We start from the raw sequence: 24,794 nt of genomic DNA, 5'->3' as shown, positions 1-24,794 counted from the left end.
AATTTTCTTAAAGGGTGATTGCATATAGTGAAAGAAGGGTTGCATATAGTTGAAGATACATGCATATTGTAACATCCCAATTTTAATTTTAATAGTTAATTTGGGTTAATAGAAATTTTGAAAAAAAATATTTAGAGGTAAGCAAATTAGTAGGAGATGATTGTTAAATCTAATTAAGATATAATTCTAAATTAAAATTTTAAAAAAATAATTAATTAATTAATTAAAAAATATTAAATTATTATTATTAAAAAAGAAAAGAAAATGTATAAAAGAGAGAGAAGAAGAAGAAGAAGTGGCTGTGGGCGCTCTCTATGCAATCATAACATATATAATAATAATAAAATAAGAAAAAGAAAGAAGGAATATTAAATAAATTAAAAAAAATGAAATGAGAAAAGGGAAGAAGAATTCACAGGTGTGCAATTGAAGGTGATGCTTGTTTAAAAAAAAAAACACTTTGCCTTATTTCATCTATTTCTCTTCCTTCTTTCTTCATCTGCGTCTGGTGCGAACAGAGAGTGAGCGAGAGAACATGATCAACGCTGCGGCGGTAGGAGCTGATTTAGAAGGTGATGCTTCATAATGGAATACTTCAAATGAAATTTTAAGTATTCTAAGTGTGTTCTAAACATTTTTCTTAGTCGTTTTTTCCTTTGAGCTGCAGATTTTAAGATTTTGAAAAATATAGGGTTTGAAAGAGGGATGAATTTTTGATGAGAAAATCTAGTTGTTCAGGTTGTTAGTAGTGTAATAAATATTCTAGAGTATTATTTTGTTGATAGAATTGGAATTTGAGGCATTTGAGTTTATCCCTAGATCTATATGGGTAGATTTTTGGTTAATTTAAAAATATAAATTGATTTATTGATATTTAATGATTATTTGAGATGAGAAATAAATTATTATGGCTATAGAATAATGATTCTAGGCTTGAAATCAAGTTTGTAATTTTTAGATATTTTTATGTGCGAATTTTTGGAATAAAAAGAGAAATTTTGATATTAGAAAAATATTTGAATGAAATTATTGTGAAGGAGACTATTGAACCAAGTAGATAGGTACAAATACATGAAATTAAATTTTAAAATTCAAGAGACTAAGACTAATTTCTTAAAATAAATAAATATAAAATAAAATAAAATAAATACTTAGGTGTTAGAGTATGAGTGAAAATTGTGTTGATAATATTATTGACACATTGGGATATGATCAATTGTAAATTTTTTTTTTGACACCATTCAAGCTTTGGAAGTGTTGTAACTTGAGGGGTAACCTTTGACCTCTCAAAGGTTGAGGTAACCAGGGGAAATCTATTTTATGCATTTGTATGTTAATTAATTAATTATGTTGGTGAAACAAAAGATATATATATATATATATATTTAAATTTGAAATAGTTGTTTGTAATGCATGTGGTTTTGTTGAGACCTTATGATTTGTGACCAAGTTAATTGTGACTTGGTATGAGTAATGAGATTGATGTTGATGATGATGTGCACAATCTTGACTATAAATTATGAATTATATATATGAGTTTTTAAAATATATTTTTTTATTAGTATGATCATATGGCGGGAGTTCGCCTTAGTGAAGGAGTTAGCGATTACACAAAATTCATATGGTACTTGACTATTAACTGATAATCCTAGGGGTTATAGCCGCTACTTACCTTGTAAGGTACTGTAGCATTATTCCTATTAAGAGACTTGACCCTACTGGCCTACCTGGAGTTCTGGGTAGAGCTAGTTTTGGGTATGACACCCCATAGTGTGTGATTTGGGAGAAACCGTGTTCATAAGTAAGTAAGGTAACCCTGGCTCGGTAACCCCTCATGATATGATTAAGGCTTTGGGTAGTCTCACCACATGGATGATCCCTTCCGGTTGTTGGCCCACGGATTTCATGTCAGAGAAAATATGGGAGGATATAAGGAAGAGATTGATCATGCATGTTATTATTATCATGCCATTTGAGTGATTGATGGCTATGTTGAGAATATGATTATAATTGTAAAAATAAGAACATGTAGTAATTATGCGAATAATGTATATGTGGCTATTTGTGTAAATTTTATACTTGACTTTATTCTTGAAATTATTCATATGAGTTAAATGTTAATGTGATTAACATGTTATTAATGTGATTGTTTGAATGATCACCTTGGTAAATTTATTGGTCACTTGCATTCATGATTAATTATCATACATTTGTATAACTTAGATATACCTTGGTTACTGAGTGGTTGTACTCACCCCTCTCTTTTAACATATTACAGGAGCTAGCTCATATGAGAAGAACAGAGGAAAGGAGCATTAGGCCAAGTGATAATAATCACTTCTATAGGCCTCTCTCCTTTTATTTGATATGTGTATTTAGTTTATGATATTGCCATCTAGGATAATATATTCTCGATCCACTTGCATTATAGGTTTTGTGTTGGGAAAAATATATTTTGGGCCCTGAGGAATGTGGTTTGATGCTTGTGCTATAATTACGGGCCAAAATATTTATGCAGGTAAAAATAGTTATTATCATGCTTCCGCATATGTTTAATGAAATGATATGAGTTCTTAAAATATTTTAAAGACTTGGGATCCCTTTGTACTAAATAGTTTGCTAAAAAAAATACATATTAAGAATTCATTTAGGTTAATCTCGTAATGGATAATCCATTTGGGTTAGTTCTTGATTAACCATGGTTAGTGTGATGATTAAGCCCTAATTTAGGACGCCCTTTACACATATGGTCCTAAAACATGGCATTTAAATATCAATTTGTAGGCTATGTAGAATGGTTATTCAAATAAATGGGAAAAAAAAAATCCTTGAAAGGTTGTTGCATATTGCAAAAGAAGTGTTGCATATGGTTGAAAATATTTGCATACGGTCCAAAAACATGATACTAAGTATAAACTTTTAGGATATCCAAATTTGTTATTTGAATAAATGAAAAAAAAATTGCATATCCTCAAATGGTGGTTGCATGTCACGAAAGAAATGTCACATGTGACTGAAAATACCTACATACAATTGTAAAATATGATAATAAGTGTAAATTTTAAGAATATTTAAAATGGTTATTTGAATAAATGAAAGAAACATTTTCTTTAAGGGTGGTTACATATCGTTAAAAAGGGTCGCATAATGTTGAAAATACCTACATATTATCATAAAACATGACACTAAATGTAAATTTTTAGGATATCCAATTTGATTTTTCAAATAAATTGAAGATAAATTATATTTCCTTAAAGGGTAGTTATATATCGTGAAAGAAGGTTATATTGGTTGAAGATACCTGTACATAGTTCTAAAACATGACACTAAATATAAAGTTTTATGATATCAAAAATAGTTATTTGAATAAATGGAAGATAGATTGTATTTTTAGAATATCTAAAATGCATATTCAAATATGACTTATAACTTAGGATTAGAATATTGCACCAACAATATGATTTTAGGATGTCATAGATACATATTCTAAAAAATTTTAAATGTATATGAATATTTTGAAAATTTGCTCTTTTTTCATAAAATTAAAATGCCAAAGGATATTCTAAAATCACAAATTGATATTTTAAAAATTTTCCCACTTTATGAAAAATGCATATGGATATATTGAAGATTAACTCATTTTTTATGAAAACATCAAAGGATATTTTGAAAAAGCAAATTAATATTTTAAAAATTTGCTCATTTTTAATGAAAACGCTCAAAGATATTTTAAAAATACAAATGAATATTTTAAAATTTGTTTATTTTTCATGAAAACACCAAAAGATATTCTTACTAATCACTATTGTTATATTTAAAGCTTAATTATATCAACTTAAAGAATAAAGAACAATAACTTAATACAACAAATTCATTTATCATTAAACAATAATGTATCTTAACATCGTTTGACAACATGAACTACATTACATTACAATAAGGTAATACAAGAATCTAGATATTGTTTGTCAAATATCTTTAGGTGAAAGTGTAACATTTTCATAGTAAAAGTAAGAAAGTTTAATGTCATTTTCTTCCCTATTTTCTTGAATTACTTTTGAAGCTAATTTTTTAGAAAAACTCATTCCAACAAAGTCAATGAACATATTAGAATTTGATGAGCTTACTTCTCCAGTCCTGTTACAAGTAAGAAGGCCTATGTCATTTTCTTCACCATCCTTTCCTCTTGATTCTATCAAATATGCAATCAGGGGTGGAGAGAGGAGAAACTGGCAAAGGCCACGGCTCCTTCTAACTTTTTAATTTTTTTAGTAAAATGTAGGGTTTATATATTCTCAACTCCCCTAAGTTGGCACATGATAAACATTATGAAACATTAGATGAAATTTTCATTTTTATTTTATATGTAGCCTTTTACATATGTATGGAGCAACAATTTTAGTAGCTTGAAGATATTGTTGTCATAGGATCTACTCATTTTCAACAAGATAATATTATACATATTCTTAAAGTATTGATGTCATTTTATTTTGCTTTCATTTTATATTTAATGAAAGAAATTGTGAGAATTATTATTAATAAAAATAACAAAACATATTGAATGCTATGTGTTTGATATCTATTATAAAATCACTTATTCAAAAGTTAAGAGATTTGATGAAAATGTTCCCCTAAAAAAATTACTTTTTTAAAAAAATAATCAAGTTATTGAAATTTATGATATGAATGATTTTTACTCTAAATATAATTTAATCTCATTAACATAAAGATTTTATGACAATTAATCATTATTAATATGTTAATATATTTGTTTACTACAATTATCAATTAAAAAATTAAATAATAAATTCAATAAACAAGTAATAAAGCTTATTAAATTGAACAAAATTTTAGCTTCTAATTATGTATTTAAATCATTTAAAGCTCATACGGATGATACATGTTTCACCAATTTAATAATAATTCATATTGAGAAGAAGATTGTTAAAATATTTATTATAGACATAATAATTAATGATTTTTATACCATAAAAAATCGATAAGCAAAACTTAATATATATATATATATATTGTTATACATGTGTAAAATTAAATATAAATATATATGTTAAAATATTTATATTATGTAGGTCACACACACACATTTAATTTTTCTTTAATTATTACATATACATTTTCATTTCAGCTCCGTTTAATAAAAAAATTCTGACTCCGCCCCTATATACAATGCTTCCATCTTCTCCAAGCCCTGACACATGGAGACTACCGTGAACATGCAGACAAATAAGAGTAACTAGTGAATATAACCCTTTCCTTTTTTTGAGATAAGATATATGCAGCAACAACACGCAACCTTAACATAAAGCCAAAGCAATCTAAACGTAAGGCTAACCTGAGCAACAAGTTGCACAAGTTCTCACCTGATTGGATTACTAGAGTATCTATTAACCCTTCCTTTCCCAATATTTTCTAGAGTTATGAACTTGTGACTTGCTCGTTTTAGGAGGAGAAAAACATGAATATTTCATTCATAGCCAGACACGCTTCTTTATGGTTTTGTAGTTTGAAGGGCAAGAAGCACGCTTTTAATTCTTGTGGGCAGAGATTTTGACATCAATTCTATGTTACCAAGATTTGCAACTGCGTTGTAAAGTCAGTAGAAGCATATACGCACAGTAACAAAAAGTTCAAGTTCATCAGCGGTTCCCATGAAGTAACAGCTATGCAAAATATGGCAATCACTATTGGCCAGGCCAAGTAAATAAGTAAACCATCAAAGAGTGCCTAGATTATACAAAGTCCTAAACAAATATTTTCTTGTTCATTTAGAAAGAATTGCATCAAACTTTGCATGGGCCATTCTGTCCTGTAACGCTTACGGGCCATTCATTATAATTCAGAAAGCAGACAAACTATGTAACCAAAAGACAGAAAATTAGATAGTGCACCTAAAACAAAAACTCATTGTAATCTTTGCCAACAGAAGCAACGTGGATGATTCCAAAATAGGCAGAACCAAAGTTAGATGGATGGCCAAACACTTGTGTGTTTATAATAGCAATGGGGGAAATGTTTGCCACATCTCAAAGATTAGATTCCTCTAGTCATCAACAAGTATGGTAAAGGAAATGTAACTTATAGAACAGTCTCATATTACTCGACGAACAGCAACTGAAGTAGCATGATCTGCAACATTCAGCGACTGAAGCGGTTTGATCTAAACGGGCTCGACAAGATCTAAATGTTTGGCGACTGAGAGACACAATCTGGAACAAACCGGCTTCAAATGAAGATCCCGTGGCGAAGTAGATTGAACGACTTGATCTGCATAAACAATACTGAAAACACAACAGTGGTGGTGGTGTGATTCACACACCAAAACAACACTCACGAACACATACTCTCCTCAACGGTTGCCGGGGAGACGTTGTCAAGGCAAACACTTACCAAGGGGTTAGAGAATCTCTCACGGAAGGAGACAATTCTTGAGGGAGAGTGAGATTTTGTTAGACAATATGGTCATTTAGTCCAGTGAATTAATATTAGTGAATGATCTTAATATTGAATATCTCATTCTTAGTAAAATGAAATTTGGTTAGATCTTTTTTGATAATTCTTTTCTTTTTATAATAGAGTGCTAATTTAATTTATTATATTTTTCTCTATCATCATCGAATTAATTTATATTTAAAATAATATAATATATTTTTTTAATAAAATATGGACGATAGAGTATACGGGAAGAATTTCTCCTATTAGTTTATGTCGGTTAAAGAGAGAACAAAATCTTCCAGTAAGAAGCATGAAGGGAGAAAGAGTATGGATGTTTTTTTTATCCAAGTAATATGGATTTGACGTTGTTCAAGTCTTTAAGGTATGGAAGGGGAAGGGAGAATATACGGAGCTATGAACCCCCACTAGTTGTCTCCCATTCTTATTTCCTAGTTGCTCCTTTCCCATCATGCCACTGTTATAACATATTTCAAACCAAATACAGCAAAGGGATAAAAATAAAATATTTATTTAATTTTTTATAAATTATTTTTATTAATCTCATCAATATTAATATTAAAAAATATATAAAAAAATTAAAATATATAAAATTTTAAATATATTTTTATATGATAAATTTAAAAAATAATATCATATTATTTATTTTTTTATAAAAAATAATTTTAAAAATATATTTTAAATATAATATAAAAAGATGCACTTATAAATAAAATTAAATAAATTTTTAAAATATAATTTATAAATGAGACAGGGGAAAATATGTGTAAATATATATATAAAAAAATAAGTAAGATTATTTTTAAAAAAGAAAAGAGAAAAGCGACGCGCTTGTTGACTTGAGAAACTGAGCCACAGCCCATTACCGACTTGGTGTCAGTGGTTTGCAGGGATGGCTTCAAACTCGAAATACAAAGTGACGTTCGCAGCATGTAATTCCAGATCTTGCCGAATCTCCAGCTGGTTTCCCCGTTCAACAATTCATCACTTCACTTGTTCGACCTAATTAGCACTCAGAAGCTAGTCACTTTGAGGTTTACTCGTTCGAGTTTCTTTGGAGTCCGTGAATTTCAGTGTCTCGCACGCCCTTGTTTTCCCTGAAATTCAATTCTTTCGGCGAGGTAGGCCATGCTGGCAAAAGTCGTGAGGGTCGAGGGGGCCTTCTTCTTCGGTGGCGTGGAACTGATGTTTCCAGTCTCCAAGTGCTTTTCTGGTGAGAGGTGGTGATCTTGACTTTGCGAGAGTCGGACTCGTGGGAATGTGGGCCCGATAAGGAGTGGGAGTGGGAGTGGGAGTGGGGCGGAAGCCCAATGGGCTCTGGAGCGGGCTTGAATGGAAGGAGTTGATGATCATTTCGCCGTGGTGGGAAGAGTCGCGATATGAGCTCATAGCGTAGTGAACAGAGTGACGAGGAGATCGACCCGGCGACGACTGGCTCAGGCTGCTCACCTCAGAGTCGGGCTTCGCAAGAATTGACGTGGTAGAAGAAAAGAGAAAGGTATGAAAACCTAGAATTGATGTGGCCATGCGTGCAGATGAGATATAGAATAACGCTGCTACAGGGATCCTGATTTCTGAGTGTTTGTTTAGTGTTTACGAAGCATTGGTTTTTGAGGATCGAAGAAGCTAGAGGTAAGGAAAGAGAGAAGGAAGTGAAGCCAATTCATCAGGGACGGGAGCGAAGGTGAAGTGAAGGTGAAGGGGAGGATTTGCTGAAGAGGGAGGAATTTTTTATTTTTAATTCTGACTAGTATATGCCACGTAAATCATATGTTGGCCCTACATCTTTCAGACGTTATCCCTCTCTTGACGGCTGGGGTAATTGCATCGGTTTTTTATATTTACAAAAAAAATTGCACCCAGATAAAATATAGGATACTCTGCGTTCTTGAAGATATAGTTTGTGGTCAAAAATCGCCTTTTAAGCCGAAGCATATAATACTTGACTATATTAGTGTCATGATAAAGAGTTAAATGGGCTCATGAATCTTAAATTATTACTAACCTAGTATATTGAGTCCTGAACTGTTAAAATAAATAAAAACTTTTATAAATTTAAAACAAATTAACTCTCACTATTTATCCGTACAATAATAATTATTAACTTTTTATTAGTCTCCACAAAATAAAAAATAACGGCGTTTATATGTAACTTGATCGGAGAGAAAACTTACTTAAAATTTATAAATTGATAAAAAATTTTATTCATTTTAAAATTTTAAAGTTTAAGATGCTATTTAAATAATAATTTAAAATCTAAATGCTCACTAATCCTTATGATAAAACTATGCACTCTTCATTTCTTTTAATAAAATTACTTTTAGTTCCATGACTTCTATATCTAAACAATAGATGTCACAAGACTATTAAAAAAACCATGCATTTTTCACGGTTTTATAAATAGTGGCTTTTTCCATAGTTTTCAAGAAGAGTAATTTTTTAAAAAAATTATTATGTTCCCACGGTTTTAGCTAGAACCATGGTAAAATCTTTTGATATTTTCTCACGGTTCATCCAAATACTACTCTTTAATTTGTACTTGTTTTTGTATTGAACCCTCTCATTTTTCCATTGACACTGTGCGGACCAGATTCTCACTACTTGTTGGAGCACCCTTGGCCTCTATTTTCATCTTCTAAAGCAAAGCTCCACCTCTTCATCTCCAAAACTTCTTCATCTATGTTTCGTCTTTTTTATCATTTGGTATATTTCTTCTTTATTTTATCTTTTATGCTTCTTTATCCACCTTTCTTCATCTTCATCCTTTGGTATATTTCTTTTATACTTTTATCTTTCTGATATATTTCTTTAATATTTTTGTCTTTTTTGTTCTTTCATCTTTTTTTCTTTTTTGAGTTGAAGGTGCATTGTGCAAAGTTAAAAAAAAATTGCCTCTTTCTTTAAGGATTTTTTCCCTTTTTTTATGGTGCACACGTTTTTTATATGGTGGACTAAATATGCAATTTTTCCTCTTTCTTCAGTAACTTGTAAGTCTATGAAGATGCAAGCCTTGGTGGGGCGTTTGAAATCCTTGTTCTATCATCTTCTTTAATGTAACATGCGATTTTCAGTTTGTCCAATATATGTATATATAACCAAGTAAATTATGGATCAAATTTTAATAAATTTACACGTTTTTAATATTAATCAATGCTTCTTAAATTAATTAAATTTCTCATCAGATTAAATTATTTTGTTTGGAGTGAATTAATTAAACCACTAGCTATAGAATCATAAAACCAGCACATAATCAGTGATGTGGGATTGGATTTTAATTTTCCAGACTAATTAAAATATTAATTAAATTGTGGATTTTTTTATTACATTTAAATAATTTTATTATAATATATAATAATATCAATATATATTTTTTAATTTTACACCACCATTTTCCGCAGTTTATTTAAAACTGTGAGAAAAGCCAGGATTCGGAGATAGCCAGGTTCTGACACAATTGTGGCTCTTTCCACGATTCCGTCAAAACCATGGGTATTCCCATGGTTCATTGAAAAATTGTGGGAAACGATTTTCCATGATAAATATTGTCACAGTTTTCAAGAATCATGAAAAATTATCATTTCTATATTTAAACTAATGGCTAACGAAGGAAAAAAATTGTGGCAATTACCATGTTTTTCCGTAGCGACATGGTTGCCTACAAAACCCTCCGAACGTTGCCCAGCAACGCATGTAAATTCCTCCTAAAAATCCGTTTACGATTTGAAAATTGCTTCCATATAAAATGTCTAAAATAGCCCCAAAAAAAGGGATGCCGTGAGCAAAATGCTTAAAATTGGACTATCTAGGTTGACATCACCCGATGAATGGGCCGAGTCCATTTTCCATGTGGGCCCACCAACAAAGTTTACTGTGGAGGATGTGTTCTAACCAGACAAAATGCCAAGGAAACTGCATATCACAAAATTTGTGTTCGTTTTTATCCAAAAAAAAAGGGCATTTTGTTCTCTCAATTCAATAGATAGTGAAGTATTTTGGAAGTGAAGAGAAAAGAAGACAACAAAGCGAGAGTTTATATGGTGTTCACTTTCTTCTTCTTTTTTTTTTTTTTCAAATAAAACAAGTTATTTTTTAATTTTATAAAAAAATTATTTCATTTGTTTTTCAAAAGAAAATTTAATGGGGGATTTCGTATAAGGAACAACTTCAGACAAAGAGGATAAAGTTTTTTAATTGGAAATGGCAAGTCACATGGCTTGAAAGATAAGAGACCTAGGAAACGTGATTCATTTGAGAAGGAATGTTGGATTATCCTACTTGGGTAGCCCATATCTATATTGAGCGCAACATCAAAGAGAAGGTATACATAGTTTGGGCCATGGATCTGCTTCAATTGCATCCTGATTAAGGGATGAGATTGTCCATCTGCTTTGTTTCCAATATTGCCATAGCCTTCTTTAAGAATATGTACAAGGAAAGGTTGTTCGGAGGATATCCTGAAATGAGTTGAAGGACTGCGATCCATGACTCGCCATAAATATATTCACAAAATGCCTCTCGGCATGAAGATGATGGAGGTCTGTTTCCTTGCTTAAACCCATTTGATTCATTGTGAGATGTGTCATTTCATTTCTTTCCACATATTTTATTTTCTTTACTTTGTAAGGGCAAGCTGCCATGGTGCATGCCTTTTCTTTGAAATGAGATGACTAGTAATATAAATCAGGAAAAACCAAGTGAAAATCCCTCCATTTTTAATGGATTCAAGTCGCCATCAACCGATATATACCACGTGGAAATGTATCCAATTAGTTATTACTATTCATATCATCATCATCATCATCATTGTGCTCGTGATATATATATGGACATGTGTGTGTTGTCATTTTTAAAGACGTATATAAATACACTTCAACTTAAAGTTGAACTAGTTAGTTCTGTATAAAAGCGACAAGTAGAGAATACTTCTTATAATTTTGAAGAATACATGGTTCCTTGATGGGATTACAAGGTAAGGAGCAGTGGGACCAAAGAAAAAGGAGGAGGAGAAAACATTATAAAAAGCTATCTAAACACGGGGCAAATCTCGACGGTGTAATACCGGTGGAATGAGATATTCAGAAGCTAAAGAGTAGCAAGGAGGATAGGAATTAGAAGTGACGGAGAGACGAGGAGGATAGAGATAGAGAGAAAATGCATGTTTTGTAGTGTTTAGTAATTGGAGGTAGCAGAGAGAAGCACATGGAAAGGTGGTGGTCCCTGAGAGTGTCGACCTGAGAGGGGGTAGAGAATGATGGGAAGGCAGCTCCAGAGAGGCATGTGTGGAGACGAAGGATCAGCCCCCTCCCGAGGGGGACATGTCAAGCCAACTTGTGATCATGCCAAAACTTTCTAAGCCCCCTCGCTCCTTCCCAGAATGCCACAATATTCCTAGCTAGCCTTGTGCCATTGTGGGGGTTGTTGCTTCCAGGGTCGACACACAGCACCCACATTCCTCATTTATGTGTGTGTCTGTCTTTCATGGGATGAGATATAGGGTTTCTTTCCTTCTGAGACAGCCATGATGGGGCAAGGAGGCTCTGCATGCCGATCATGATTTGCTGGTGTCTGTATATGCTGCAAGTGGAGCGATGTTTTTTGGTTTTTCTCTTGAGAAATATAGAGATTATTGAGAAAATCAGAGAGAGAGAGAGAGAGAGAGAGGGAGGGAGGGAGAGAAGAGGGAAGTGAATAGTGTTGATAAGGAGACAAGGAAAGTGGTTGGAGATAGCGAGTGGATTGGGTTGGTTGCTGAAAAGAGGAGCCATGTGAGAAGCATGATGGTGCAAAATGATGTTGTCTGTAATTACACCAACCATGTATGTTTCTCAATGTTTTCTTTTTATTTCTGCTAACATACTGCCACAATCACAGACTAAGCTATCGATCAATTTGTAGCTAGCTAAGATAGCTAGATAGGCAGCACACGGCCCCTACCACTTGAGCAATTAAGGGATATGGCCCTCCAATCCAATGGAACCTCTTGGTTTTATTCTCAGTCTTAACTATGATTGCGCGCAAATAATTGAGCTGCTTCCAAACTGGCCTTAGCTAGCTAGAAAGAAACGTTACCTATATACGCCAATCAATCACATTCATGCTTCTGTAATTTCCATCTTCTTTTAATAACTGTATATTGTGACCACAAGCGGAGATTCACGATCATATGCGCGCCTGTCTTGCAAACTTGATAATGATTACTTGATCAGTATACACACTACTCGTGCTTTCCTGTTTGTTGAGATTAAATGCGGTCATTAATTGCCCTTCGCTATCACTCTCTGCTTGTTTATACATCACTTTGGACAGCGATGCTCATTATTGGCACAACGCCTAAATTTTAAAGCTTATCGTGATTATAAATTTTTTTCCAAGTAATGGGAATATATATATATATATATATATGTATGTATGTATAATGCACTTCATTCAAGTTTTGGATTTTTATACCACAGGGTTGTTTCCCATATTGTCATTCTCATTATTATATCTGAGATGCTATGAGAGGACACAATAATGTATGAGTACCTACACACACCGCAGTAGTGCACACTGATGTTTAAAAATATTTAGAGCTTTCTGGTGTCTGGAATGCTTTAAAAAATAAATACGGACAATATAGTCTTCAGTTTGGGCCATTTTACTTTAATAATTCCTATAAAATATTCACTATTGCATGAATTTTCAATTACTATTATTATATACAAAAATTAAAAACAATAAAATTAAATTGAGGATATATGTACATAGATTGAGAATTCATGCCTCATGGTCTGACCCGACATTATATTGCTTCGGTATTGTGGAGTTCAAAAGTTCATGGAGGAGTACCTGCAAATGACTCCTTCGACTTTGGGTACTAACGTACTAACTACTAACAGCTAAAATTACAGCTATAATATTTCGTTTGGATGAAGAGAAATAAGGTAAAAAGGAAATAGCGAGAAAGGAAAATTAAAAAAAATTGTTAAAAATACTAAAGTTTTGTTTACTATTTTTGACAATTTTCTCTTACAGATTTCTTTCTTTTCTAATTTTCTTCTCATCCAAACCAAAAATTAAAGTGAAAGTGAGCAAACAAACTAGGGAGCTAGCAATATGGCATAATGTTTGTGCCCGAAAGTGTGTGTGTGTGTGTGTGTGTGTGTGTGTGTGTGTGTGTGTGTGTGACAGCTTATGTTAATTGATATACACATACCAAATCTGTGGCCAAAGATTAACATAGTACTTTAAAAATATAAAGCAACAACCTAATTATATACATAGTACATGAAGCTAAAACTAGGGAGCTAGGAATATGGCATAATGTTTGTGAGGTCTAGGGATGTAAGAGCCTTAGAGGTACTGGTGGTCCATAATATTCATATTATAATGCATATAGTTGTTGGCTAAGTACTGCTCACGTGCAGGCACATGAGTTGTCCCTGTAATAGGCCTACCTTAACTGCACCTATGGAGAATTAGTGCAAATCATACGTGATCGCACCAATCATATTAAATTCTTCTAAGAGCTTTACCAAGTCGATCTAGCTAGGCTTCCTCAAGAATCTCATCGGTGTCTAACAGTTTTGTTTTTTTTTTTTTACAAAAAAAACCTTTGTACGATATTAAAATTTCAGTTATTAATCCTATCGAGTATAGTACGTGCATGGGTGATGCATGGTTTCAATCATGGGGTTCTGCATCTTATTTTTTACTACATCTGAAATTGACATATATGTGCCAGCGGCAACCACCGATTATGAATTGGAACATGATCAATTCAAACCAAAATCAATAATCGGGCCATCCCACATTTCAGTCAGAACTGTACTTCGATTTGCAATATCACAGACCTATTGAACACCAAGCTTCTTTTTTTTTTTGGGGGGGGGATCAAGGAATCTATAAGACAATAACCTTGAATGACATAAAACAAAGGGTCTCATTATGTGCAACCCATAGTGTGTTCTGATTACTTTCTTTAAGGTTTTGGCCCCTCTTTTTTTGTTTCAAAAATCTTGGGGATTCCTCCTTTCAGCCCCGTTTTTGGCGGGTTTTGGTTGAAATAATTTATCGGAAAAAGAACATTCAAACAAGCAATTAAATTTGTTGGTCAAAAAAAAAAACAAAGAAAGAAAGAAAGAAGACCAGTAAAACTTCTCTTGCAATGTGCCCCAATGCATGATATGATCCTACTGTATTTTATATAAAATAAGAAACTGGCGGTCGTCCTGATGAATTAGTCTTTACTTTTTTTGGATGATAATTAATATTAATTCATTTATTACCCAAGTCACAAGAATGTTTATGATATGTAGCAGTAGACCTAATGCCAAAGTCAAATAAATTAAGTCGACGTCAAGCCTCACATCAGAATCGTCGAATGAATTCCCAAGTTTTGGTTCTGTTCAACCTAAAGAAAATGGCTGACTTTGCGATCGACAATGACTTATATATGCGTTTGGGGAGTTTGAATCTAAATATCTACACAATGTCAACCAGTTAAACAACATTAAACATACAGTCATCCCATAGACAAGTCAACAGAGACCGCAACTGCTATGCGCGCGCGTGACGAGCCTGTGTATTTATTTATCTATATGAAATGCATCACGAGGCACGCGAATTCAGAAACAATATCCTTCGGCACTGGAGAGAGCGGCTTATAAGACTTGTCATGTGCGCTGTGTAAGACGGAAAACATTAATGCTTTTCACAGTGCCCACTTTCATTTCTCTATATTCTGTATGTCTTGTCCCACATGTGTCACTGCCATTAGTTTAGCTCAAGTTGAAATTTTCTCACCCAAACTTAATCAGCCCATCAAAGCCACGCATGACTTCTTTGTGAAGAGTTGACTACTACTAATGTTTAATTAGAACTAGGATTTATATAATGAAAAAAGTGACCGTCTGATAATGGTTGGGGAAGACAAATGGATAACAAAGAGTGGGGTACTGTACATTCTAAATTCTAACGCTCAAATTTATAAGTTTTTTCACTTTTTTATATATTAGTTATTAAGTTTAATTTTATCTAATGTATGATCTCTTATATCAACTCAAATCCATTCATATCTGAACAACTCCAATAGTATATATTATTGATATCATATATTGATATAAATAAGCAGAATATGTATTGGTAAGTTAGTTATGATAGAACAAATAGACAAAAAGGAGTGAATGATACTACGTCTTAATTAAAAATCTCAAAACTTAAATTAATTATGAATCCTTTTGCTTAATTATATATTAGTTATTATCAAGTCTAATTTTATTTGATATCCCATATCAATTCAAGTCCATTCACATGCTTGGGCAGTAGATTTTGTTAATGTCATGGGTAAGTATGGGATATGTATATGAGAAGATATTTGAGGGGGAGGGAGAGTAGAGGAGATGGTCCCGCGCTTGTATTGAAGAAGGTGTGTGAGGGGAGGAGGGAATGAAAGGGAAATGAGTTAGGGAAAGTGATGGGCGATGATGGGGGTGAAAACAAGAGACGCGAACAGGAAATGAATGAATGAAAGAAACTTGGGGTTGAGGAAAGTGTAAAACATAAATGAGAGGAGAGAATGAGAGAATTCATCAAGAGTATGATAGGATGGTGTAGAAAATTAAAGTGGGGAGGAGCGGTGTGAGTGTGAAGAAAACAGGCTCATGTTGGAGAAATATGAGACAAGAGGGTCTTTCGTTTTTTTGGCTTCCACTGCTGATCTGAGCTTTTCTCATTATAGCCTCTGTTTCCCTGTTATTGCCTCTGTCATTCATCCCTATTATGGCCTCCGCCCACATATAACTCCACGTACTCTCCTTTATCAACCTCTCTCTCTTCAATACCAAACACGGACACCTACTCCCTCCTGCCCCTTCCTTTTGCCTCTCTCTGTATACGTGAAAAGTGCTCTCTGGTTTTCCTCAGAAGATTACTGTAACAGTGGGATCGATAAGCTCTCACATTTCATGGCATCTCCTTCTGCGCCACTGTCACACTACCATGCATGTTTCCCTACTTCTTTATTTCTCCCTCCTCTGTGGCCCCCATTCCTCTTGCCCACGTGTCTTCCTCCTTCATTCCCACCACCCTGGACCACTAGCTCTCTCTTTTCTTCAAAAATATCCCTCTTTTACTTAAACCCTCCATCGTCTTCACCATATTATTAAAATTTAAACCACAACGGCAATGGTATGGACAGAGTTTAAGAAAGTCTGCTATATTCTATGGAAACCAAACAAATAAATTTATTGATTAGTAGTATGTGGCGAATCACACAATCCAAATCAGTCTGCTTCATTTCTCCCTTCTAAAAAAAAAATTAATTCACTATTGTTCTAAAAAAATTACAAATCAATTATAAAAAAAATCAAAATCAGATGTGGACGTCGGCTTTTGGGTCGGTCAATCAGGACGAGGCCGTGACCGTGATGCTCATCAGTGGCTCCTGCTGGCCGTCCATATCGTTATCATCAACACCTGATCCCTTCTCTGAATTATCGACGGACGTCAGGAGCTGGGCGCGGCAGGCTTGGAATTCCCAATCGGTGGTCCCAATCTCATACAACATGAGCCCCGCGCAGCAAACCTGGGCACACAGCAGGCCCAACCAAAGCCCGCGAAACCCAAGATCGAGCCAGAACCCGAGCCCAACTGCCACGGGCATCCCCACCAGATAGAATGCGCTCAGGTTCACGTTAGCGGCCATGGTGGGTCGCGCTGTCCCTCTCACGACGCCGCACCCCACCGTTTGCGGACAGTTACCTAGCTCGCACAGCCCTAGGATGGGCAATGCCGCCGAGGTCAACCGTAGGATCTGGTCGTCGTCAGTGAACATGCGGCCCCACCTGTACCTTATAGCGGAAGCGAATATCGTGGCGGAGAAGCCCATCACGGACGCGATGAACACAGATACGACGGCCGATAATTTCGCCCGGCAGGGCCTGGCTGCCCCTAGCTCGTTTCCGACCCGAGTGGACACCGCGAACCCGAGCGATGATGGGAACACGTAGATCAACGACGTCGTTTGGATCAATATGCCCATGGAAGCCACGGTCGCCCTGGGGTCCACCAGTAGCCCGCACAAAATGATCATGATCTCGTACCACCACCATTCCAAGCAAACCGATGCACAGCTCGGCGCGGCCAGCCGAAGCAGCGGCTCCCAGCCACTCAAACACTCTCTGCTCGGTTTCGTCCACGTGGGCTCGTGTATCCTCGTCATCCAAACATAAGCAACGAGGAATAGCAAAATGGAGAAGTTGGAGGCGGCGGAGGCTGCGGCCACTCCTGCCACGCCGAGGCGGAGGTGGATGACGAGTAGGAAGTTGAAGGGCAGATGGAGGACGGTGCCGGCGAGGGAGGCTAACGTGAGAGGGTGGGTGATTCCCTGGGCTCGGAGGTAAATGCGGAGGGGATGAATGAAGGAGTTGGCGACGAGGTCGGGGAGAACGAAGAGGAGGTACGTGCGAGCCATGCGGCTGATATGAGGGTCCTGGTGTAAGAGTAGGAGGATTCTGGAGATGTTGAGCCAGAGGAGGGAAATGGGTACGGAGCAGAGCAAGAGGAAAATCACGCAGCGATGGAGGGTCAAAGACAGAAGCTTGGGACGTTTGGCGCCGAAGGCCTGGGAGCAGAGCGGCTCCATGCCTAGAGCAAGGCCCGACAGGACGGAGTAGCCGGTGATGTTGGCGAAGGCGATGGCCAGCGACCCCGCAGCCAGAGGGAGATCACCCAGGTGACCCAGGAAGAGCATGGAGACGATGGAGCGAGAGTAAAAAACGAGAGCGGTGAGAGCAATGGGGAAAGCCAGAATGAAGAGGGATTTGACTTCCGACACAATCTCTCGCAGGGTCGAATACGTTAACCATTGTGCTGTCTGCTTTTCTGGGTTAATGAATGTATAGGGAGGCAGCAAGAGATCGACCACCAGATGGGTGGGCGACTTGAGAGATGTCTTTTGACTTTCATCCATGGACCTGGAAGCAATTGATTCACACATGTCCTCGGAAGAAGAAGAAGAAGAAGAGTTTAAAATAAGGGGCAGAGGCGGGTACGTAAGGTAGATGGAAGGGGAGGATCAGGGAAGAAAGAAGAAGCAGAGGAAGAGAGATACTCTCGTAAAGAGCACTCTGTTTCTGTAACCTGGGAAGGGAGAAAAGATGGCCAAATTGGCTAACAAACAAAGCGACCAACCAGTGGATGTGTGAATAGAGATAGAGGGATAGATGATGGATGGGCTTTGTTACTGCTTTGTGTTGTGAGTGAATGTATGTGAAGTGAAGGACATGAGATGGGGTATGTATAAATAGAAGATTTGAAACGTGCCCTCTCTCCTCCTTCCCTCTTAATTAAACGCCTTTTTACATTAAAATAAAAACGAAATGAAAATAATATCTCCATGGTATTCTGAAAGGTGCAATTCCCAATAACGTAGGTGTTCCCTTTACGAGAGAGAGGGGGGGGTGTTACTGCCTGTGATATTTTCTCAGCTTCAGCGAGTAGATATTATGTATGATAGATATATTAGCATTATCATTTTCCTTAGCCATTCAGTTTCCGATTCTTTTCTTCTGGCTTATAATCACGCAAAAAATGGTAATAGTACTGGTACTGTTCTGGCAATTAAAGCTATTTCGGTTGGAATATTGCTTGTAGACCAACGCTCTCAGCCCAACCTGGTTATAACTTTGACTTCCACATGCGTTTCACTGTAGTAAGTGTAAGCGCCTGTTCTGGGAATTTTTGCGTTTAAACATGTGTACCTGTCAATTTAGCTTGCTCAACTAAAAAATGAACATGTAAAGTCCACACATATTCCCTCTTAAAATATTACATGACCATGCCTTTATTAGTGCTTGATCCATACCATAACAATTTCATTCTCCTTTAGGCAGGTTTTCCGCGATTTATTCTTCGTTATTTACTATTCCTTTCTGTTTCATTTATGTATATCGGCAAACTCTGTTGTTTTTTTTTTTTTTTGCAGTTTTTCTTTACCCTTTTAGGGGCCTCGGTGGTTTTTGTTTAATTATGCCGTTTCCATAACGTTAAATTAATTGTGATAAACAAGGTGGAAATTTGATTATATACACTAACTAGGGGTCAACTTTTTTTAAAGGGTCGGCATCTTATGAATTATTTCGTTTTCTAATTAAACATATATATAGTATAAAATCTCTAACAAATTGAACATTATTTATAATTTATAAATAGCGTGACTTATTTTTAAAATATTTTGTGTACAAAACTTGTGGACTTTCATTTTGTGCGTGGGGCTGAAGATGGGCATAGATATAGCTAATTACCATAAAAAATAAAATATTTAAGATAGTTTGTTTTATTTTAATTACATTAATCGAATCATATTGTTCTGGTTTATAAACACTGATTTTAACGTTAATGATAATAATCATAACGAGGAGCCCGAGCCGATCCAAGCGGTGGTACAAGTAAGATTAGATATGTGCGTTAGTTTGTATCCTTAATGTAATGAATTTATTAAAATTTTTTTTATAAAATAGTTTATTACAACTTGTTGCTATAGAAAGGGATTTTTTTTTTCCCCTTTGGGTGTCTAGTGATATTAAACGAACTTCAAATAATCTTATGTTACCCTTTGATGATGATGTATTCAAAGTTTATAATTAGGCCTCTAGGCCAGAGCTATTCGTCATGAAAAATGGAATGGAATAAAAAATAAATAAAATAAGTGTTCTTTTCAATTAAAGTCATCCATTTACCTTAATTTTATATAGTAGTATTAAGTATATTAACAAATATTAAATGATAATTATATTTTATGATTATAATAACTGCTATTTATATATGTTATAAGTTGGGATGCATCAAAATGGTAAGTTCTCAGTGTTGTCAAATGAACTTATGGGGAAAATAAATTTTGGGTCCTTATGGTTTACTACAGTTATCAATTGGTCCTTACAGTTTTAATTTTTTTTACATTCAATCCTTAAAGTTACAAACATTAAAAACGTTACTCCCCAGACTCTCAGTAGGCTCCGGCGATGCGAACAGTGTTGCGTGACCCATTCCTTGAAACTTTTTTACTTCACTATCCAGGTCTCTTCTTTATTGTGTGGCTCGTTCCTTAAACTTTTTGGTTCTTACAAGGAACAGGGACACATCTCTAGTTTTTTAAAAGGGGCGGAATGAAATTAAAGCACCGTACGAGTAAATTAAACTTAAATAAAAAATCAAAAAATTTGAAAAATCATCCTAAACAAGCTAGGACCAAGAGCCATTAGGTGGGTATTTAGATTGATGAATCTGATTTTAGATTTAGATTTAAATTCAAATTCAAATTTATATATTTAAATTTTTTTTTATTTGGATAGTGTGTAAAAAAATTCAAATACAAAAGACTCTAGATAAGATTTGAGATTCAAAATAAAAATGAAAAACTATAAGTGATAAATTTATCTTTATTTTTTAATTGATAAGAGATGAGAATAGTAAATAAAAGAATAGGTGAAAAGGCACTGACAAAGAAAATGTGAATAGAATAACATAGTTAAAATGAGTAAATTTTTGAATGAGACTAAGGTATAGAGAAAATTATTAAAAAAAGCACAATAAGAAATTGATTTCAATTTATAAATTTAAAAATTTTCATGCATTCAAATGGAAGAGTAATCCAAATCCAAATTAAAATGCTTGTTGATCCAAATGCAACATGAGTAAGTTGATCAAAATGTTTGCTGTCACTATTACAGGATAGGCTTTTAATAGCAGGTGAAAAACACTTTAATAGTAGTTACAGAATTGTTATTTCAGGAGATGTTAAAAGTCTAGGGCTTTCAACAGCGGTTGAACAACCGCTATTAAAAAATAAACTTTCAACAATTATTTTAAATCTGCTGTTGAAAGTTGCCCATTGATTGAATTTTTGGAAAAAAGGAGGACTTTTAACAGCGGGTATCATAACTACCGCTATTAAAAGTCTACTTTTAACAGCGGGTATGGCCATACCCGCTCTTAAAAGTGGTTTTTTTGTAAAAAAAATTAATTATGTTTCTACTTATTTTTTCAATTCCTACAAATGAAAATGTTTATATAATATATCACTAGCTAGCCAGTTCAATACATATAAATAACCAGATTTTAATACAAAATTTTATAGAAATTACATAAAACTCAAGTGGTTATATGATTTTTAAAAAAACTATCTGAATCTCACATACCATCTACAAAATATTATGCCAATATGTGAAGATGTCGTCAACCTCTTCCTCAAAGAATAGATTCACAATGTCAAACATCTAAATTAAAGTATGAAATTGCAATTAAAACTTTAACTAACTAATTCAAATAACAATAAAATTAGCTTTTCAAAAAAATAATTACCTCATTTGTAAATTCAATTATTCCTAATGTGATGATGTTGAGCATATACCTCATCACATATATGCTGCACAAACTAGTCTTATGTAGTTGCCTATGACTTTGTGTAAAAACATATATATATATATATATATATAAGCAATTAGCAATAAATCTTGATAATTGAATAAGTTAATAAAGTGTTAGTTTCAATTACCTTTAGCTTAATCCACGTAGGATCAAATTACCTTTAGCTCGATCCGCATAGGATCCTTGAGTTCATGTGCGTGCTTTTTTAAAACAATTATTTAATATGTTTTCATTACCTTATGAACAACATCACAAGATTTGTAACTAATATATTCATAAAAATTGATAATTTTTATACAAGTGCATTTATGAGTCTATTGTCTTCTTTATGTCCTTGTTAGTTTGCAATGGAGGAAGCATACGAAGAAGACTGTATTACTCTTTAATAAAAGAACAATCAGCTCCTAATAGTCCCTATAAAATAGGGTGAGTTATTAGAAGAAATTTATATTAAAAAAACACTATCAATCGTAAATTGATACTTTTGAATGCGCACATGGTGCCATGAAAATATCCTTTTTGACTTTACATATTCATTGCTGAAGGTACTATGTAACACCCTCAAATTTACAAACCGATTTTTTTCGCAAATTATTAATTCAACAAATCTTTTTTTTTCATTGAACCCTTATCATACCCTTATCATGGTAGAAAAATTTCTACCATGATACATCCAAGACAATATACAACAAATCTTAAAATATCTCAAAAAAGCAATTAGAACCATGAGGGATAGACAGGATCCTCATGGCATGATATTTAAATCAGGTCATGAATCAAGAGGGACAAATATAATCCTCTTGGTCATGTAATTGTATTTAATAAAAAGAATTAGAGTTTACATGTTGTCAAAATAAGAAATGTCCTAAGTTGGCACAAGATACATTGCATAATACAAAATGAGAGGCAACGTAAAAGATGGTGTCTCATACACTAAAGTTATGCCTTTGGTGCTTTCTCGGCCGAACTCTCTCCTGTAAAAATATTAACCACGGGGAATGAGACTTAAAAGTCTCAGTAATCAAAAATTAATATGTAATGATGCATGCGGATGTAACTAATCATGCGATTGCTAAGTGGGCACACAAAAACATTTAATCAAATTATATTTTCAAACAAACCGAACAAATATTTAATTGCATGACTACACCTTATATCCTCCTTTCGCCATGCTCAGACGCCAAATTCACCTGGCCAAAGGTGAGTTGGACCAAGCGACACGCCACTCATTGAGTCCAATGAGGGTTTACCACGTGATAATAATTAACCGAACAAAAATTCCCATTAACACCATACATTAAAATACCCTGAAAAGTCATGCATCATTTAAATATTCAAACAGGAATATATCCGAACAATAATATCTCATCATGATAAATAAAAATAAATTTGTGACCCACTTGGCAATAATTTCAAACAAGTATATAACAGTATTTATTTTCAATAATTCATAGTTTTTCCAAACAATAAGTCAACACATAACCATTCACAAACACACTCATCACGACACATTAATAATGGTTACCTTGTGTTTTGAATAACAAGTTCTCCTTCACAACTCCTCTTTCACCACTATCTTTATCAATATAATCTACATAATTATTTCACAACACTATATATTAATTTTTCATTGAAATTAATAAATAACTCTAAATTAAAGAGTTAGAAAGTCTTAGATCTAAAATCCATATTAACACTAATTTAAGATTTATGCCTCATTTAACTTTTCAAATTCTTTTCTAAAATTCTCGTACCCTAATAAATTATTCTTAAGCCTCAAATCATTTATAATATCACAATTTCATCCATCCATATTCTAAAAATTCGTTCAAAAATAAATTAAAAATTTTAAAATTATCTTGAAGCCTCAAATCACCTTTCTATAACCTCAAAAATGCTTATTCATACTTAAATAACTATTTAATAATTAGAGATTCATCCTTACATCTCAGATTCAATATAATTTCAACAATATAGATCTAGATTTTAACTCAAAAACTCTTAAACATGAGTTTCAACCTCAAGAAAATATTCTATGATATTTATTATATTCCTAAGAGCTTTAACCTATATTTTTAATCCATCATATCATTAGATTAACTATCCTATAAAAAAATTTTAATCAAAATATTTACTCTATTCTACAAAATAATCATATCACTAGAAAGCTAATATTATATAGAAAATAATTATAAAATTAATTTTATAATTAAATAAATTTTTAAATGCTAATCTAAACAGGAAAGTTAGAACATACCTGAAGAAAAAGAAAATAATCCCCCCTTGCGAGAAAACGCCGAGCAACATGAGAGGAAGAGAGAAAAATAATATAAAAATGGGATTATGGATCCCAAAATTATATTATTAAAAAAACTATAGGTCTGAATTTAATTATTCAAACCTTTGGGCCATTACTTGTAATTTTCTCTGAATTGTATCTTGAACCCTTAGCTGCAATTTTCACAAATTGCGAACTTTTTCATTTTGCTTCTGCTTTCCGCTCCTTACGCATGCGCCTCCTCCTTTTATATGTGAGGAGGCGCCTCACCTTCCCATATCTAAACGATGTGGGACTTCCACAGTATCTTTTTTTTTTTACTTTCTTTCTTTTTTTTTACTCACACACACACATATATTTTTTTATTCTAAATCTTAAAATTATATTTAATAAAATATTTTTTATATAATTTTTAAACCTAAGTTTTAAATTCATAATTAAATTTCTAACCATATTATTATTTCTAAATAATCTCAAATAATATAAATTCCTATTATTATCATCATTTTTTTAATAAAAATTTAAATTTCACAACAATGTTTTTTTTATCTAAAAAAAATCAGGATGTTACATACTAAGATCTTATTTTTAGAGTATTTCCTTTCTCCTTCATGTACACTTTTAAGAACCTTTGTTCAGT

At 33.7% G+C, this 24,794-nt stretch overlaps 2 protein-coding genes across 2 annotated transcripts; both read right to left on the bottom strand.

Moving 5' to 3' along the window:
- Window positions 1-7,575: 7,575 nt before the first annotated feature.
- LOC129301697 (uncharacterized) lies at window positions 7,576-7,998 on the bottom strand. Its single transcript, XM_054940296.1, has one exon. The coding sequence runs from the start codon at window positions 7,996-7,998 to the stop codon at window positions 7,576-7,578; it is 423 nt and encodes a 140-aa protein (XP_054796271.1).
- An 8,684-nt stretch (window positions 7,999-16,682) lies between these two features.
- LOC129289206 (protein DETOXIFICATION 51-like) lies at window positions 16,683-18,726 on the bottom strand. Its single transcript, XM_054926007.1, has one exon. The coding sequence runs from the start codon at window positions 18,446-18,448 to the stop codon at window positions 16,856-16,858; it is 1,593 nt and encodes a 530-aa protein (XP_054781982.1). The 5' UTR covers window positions 18,449-18,726; the 3' UTR covers window positions 16,683-16,855.
- Window positions 18,727-24,794: the final 6,068 nt, after the last annotated feature.

Source organism: Prosopis cineraria, unplaced genomic scaffold (assembly GCF_029017545.1).
Source record: "Prosopis cineraria cultivar Desert tree isolate PC_DT_omini unplaced genomic scaffold, ASM2901754v1 PC1, whole genome shotgun sequence".
Taxonomy (NCBI): Eukaryota; Viridiplantae; Streptophyta; class Magnoliopsida; order Fabales; family Fabaceae; genus Prosopis; species Prosopis cineraria.
This window is presented reverse-complemented; position numbering and strand designations above follow the sequence as displayed.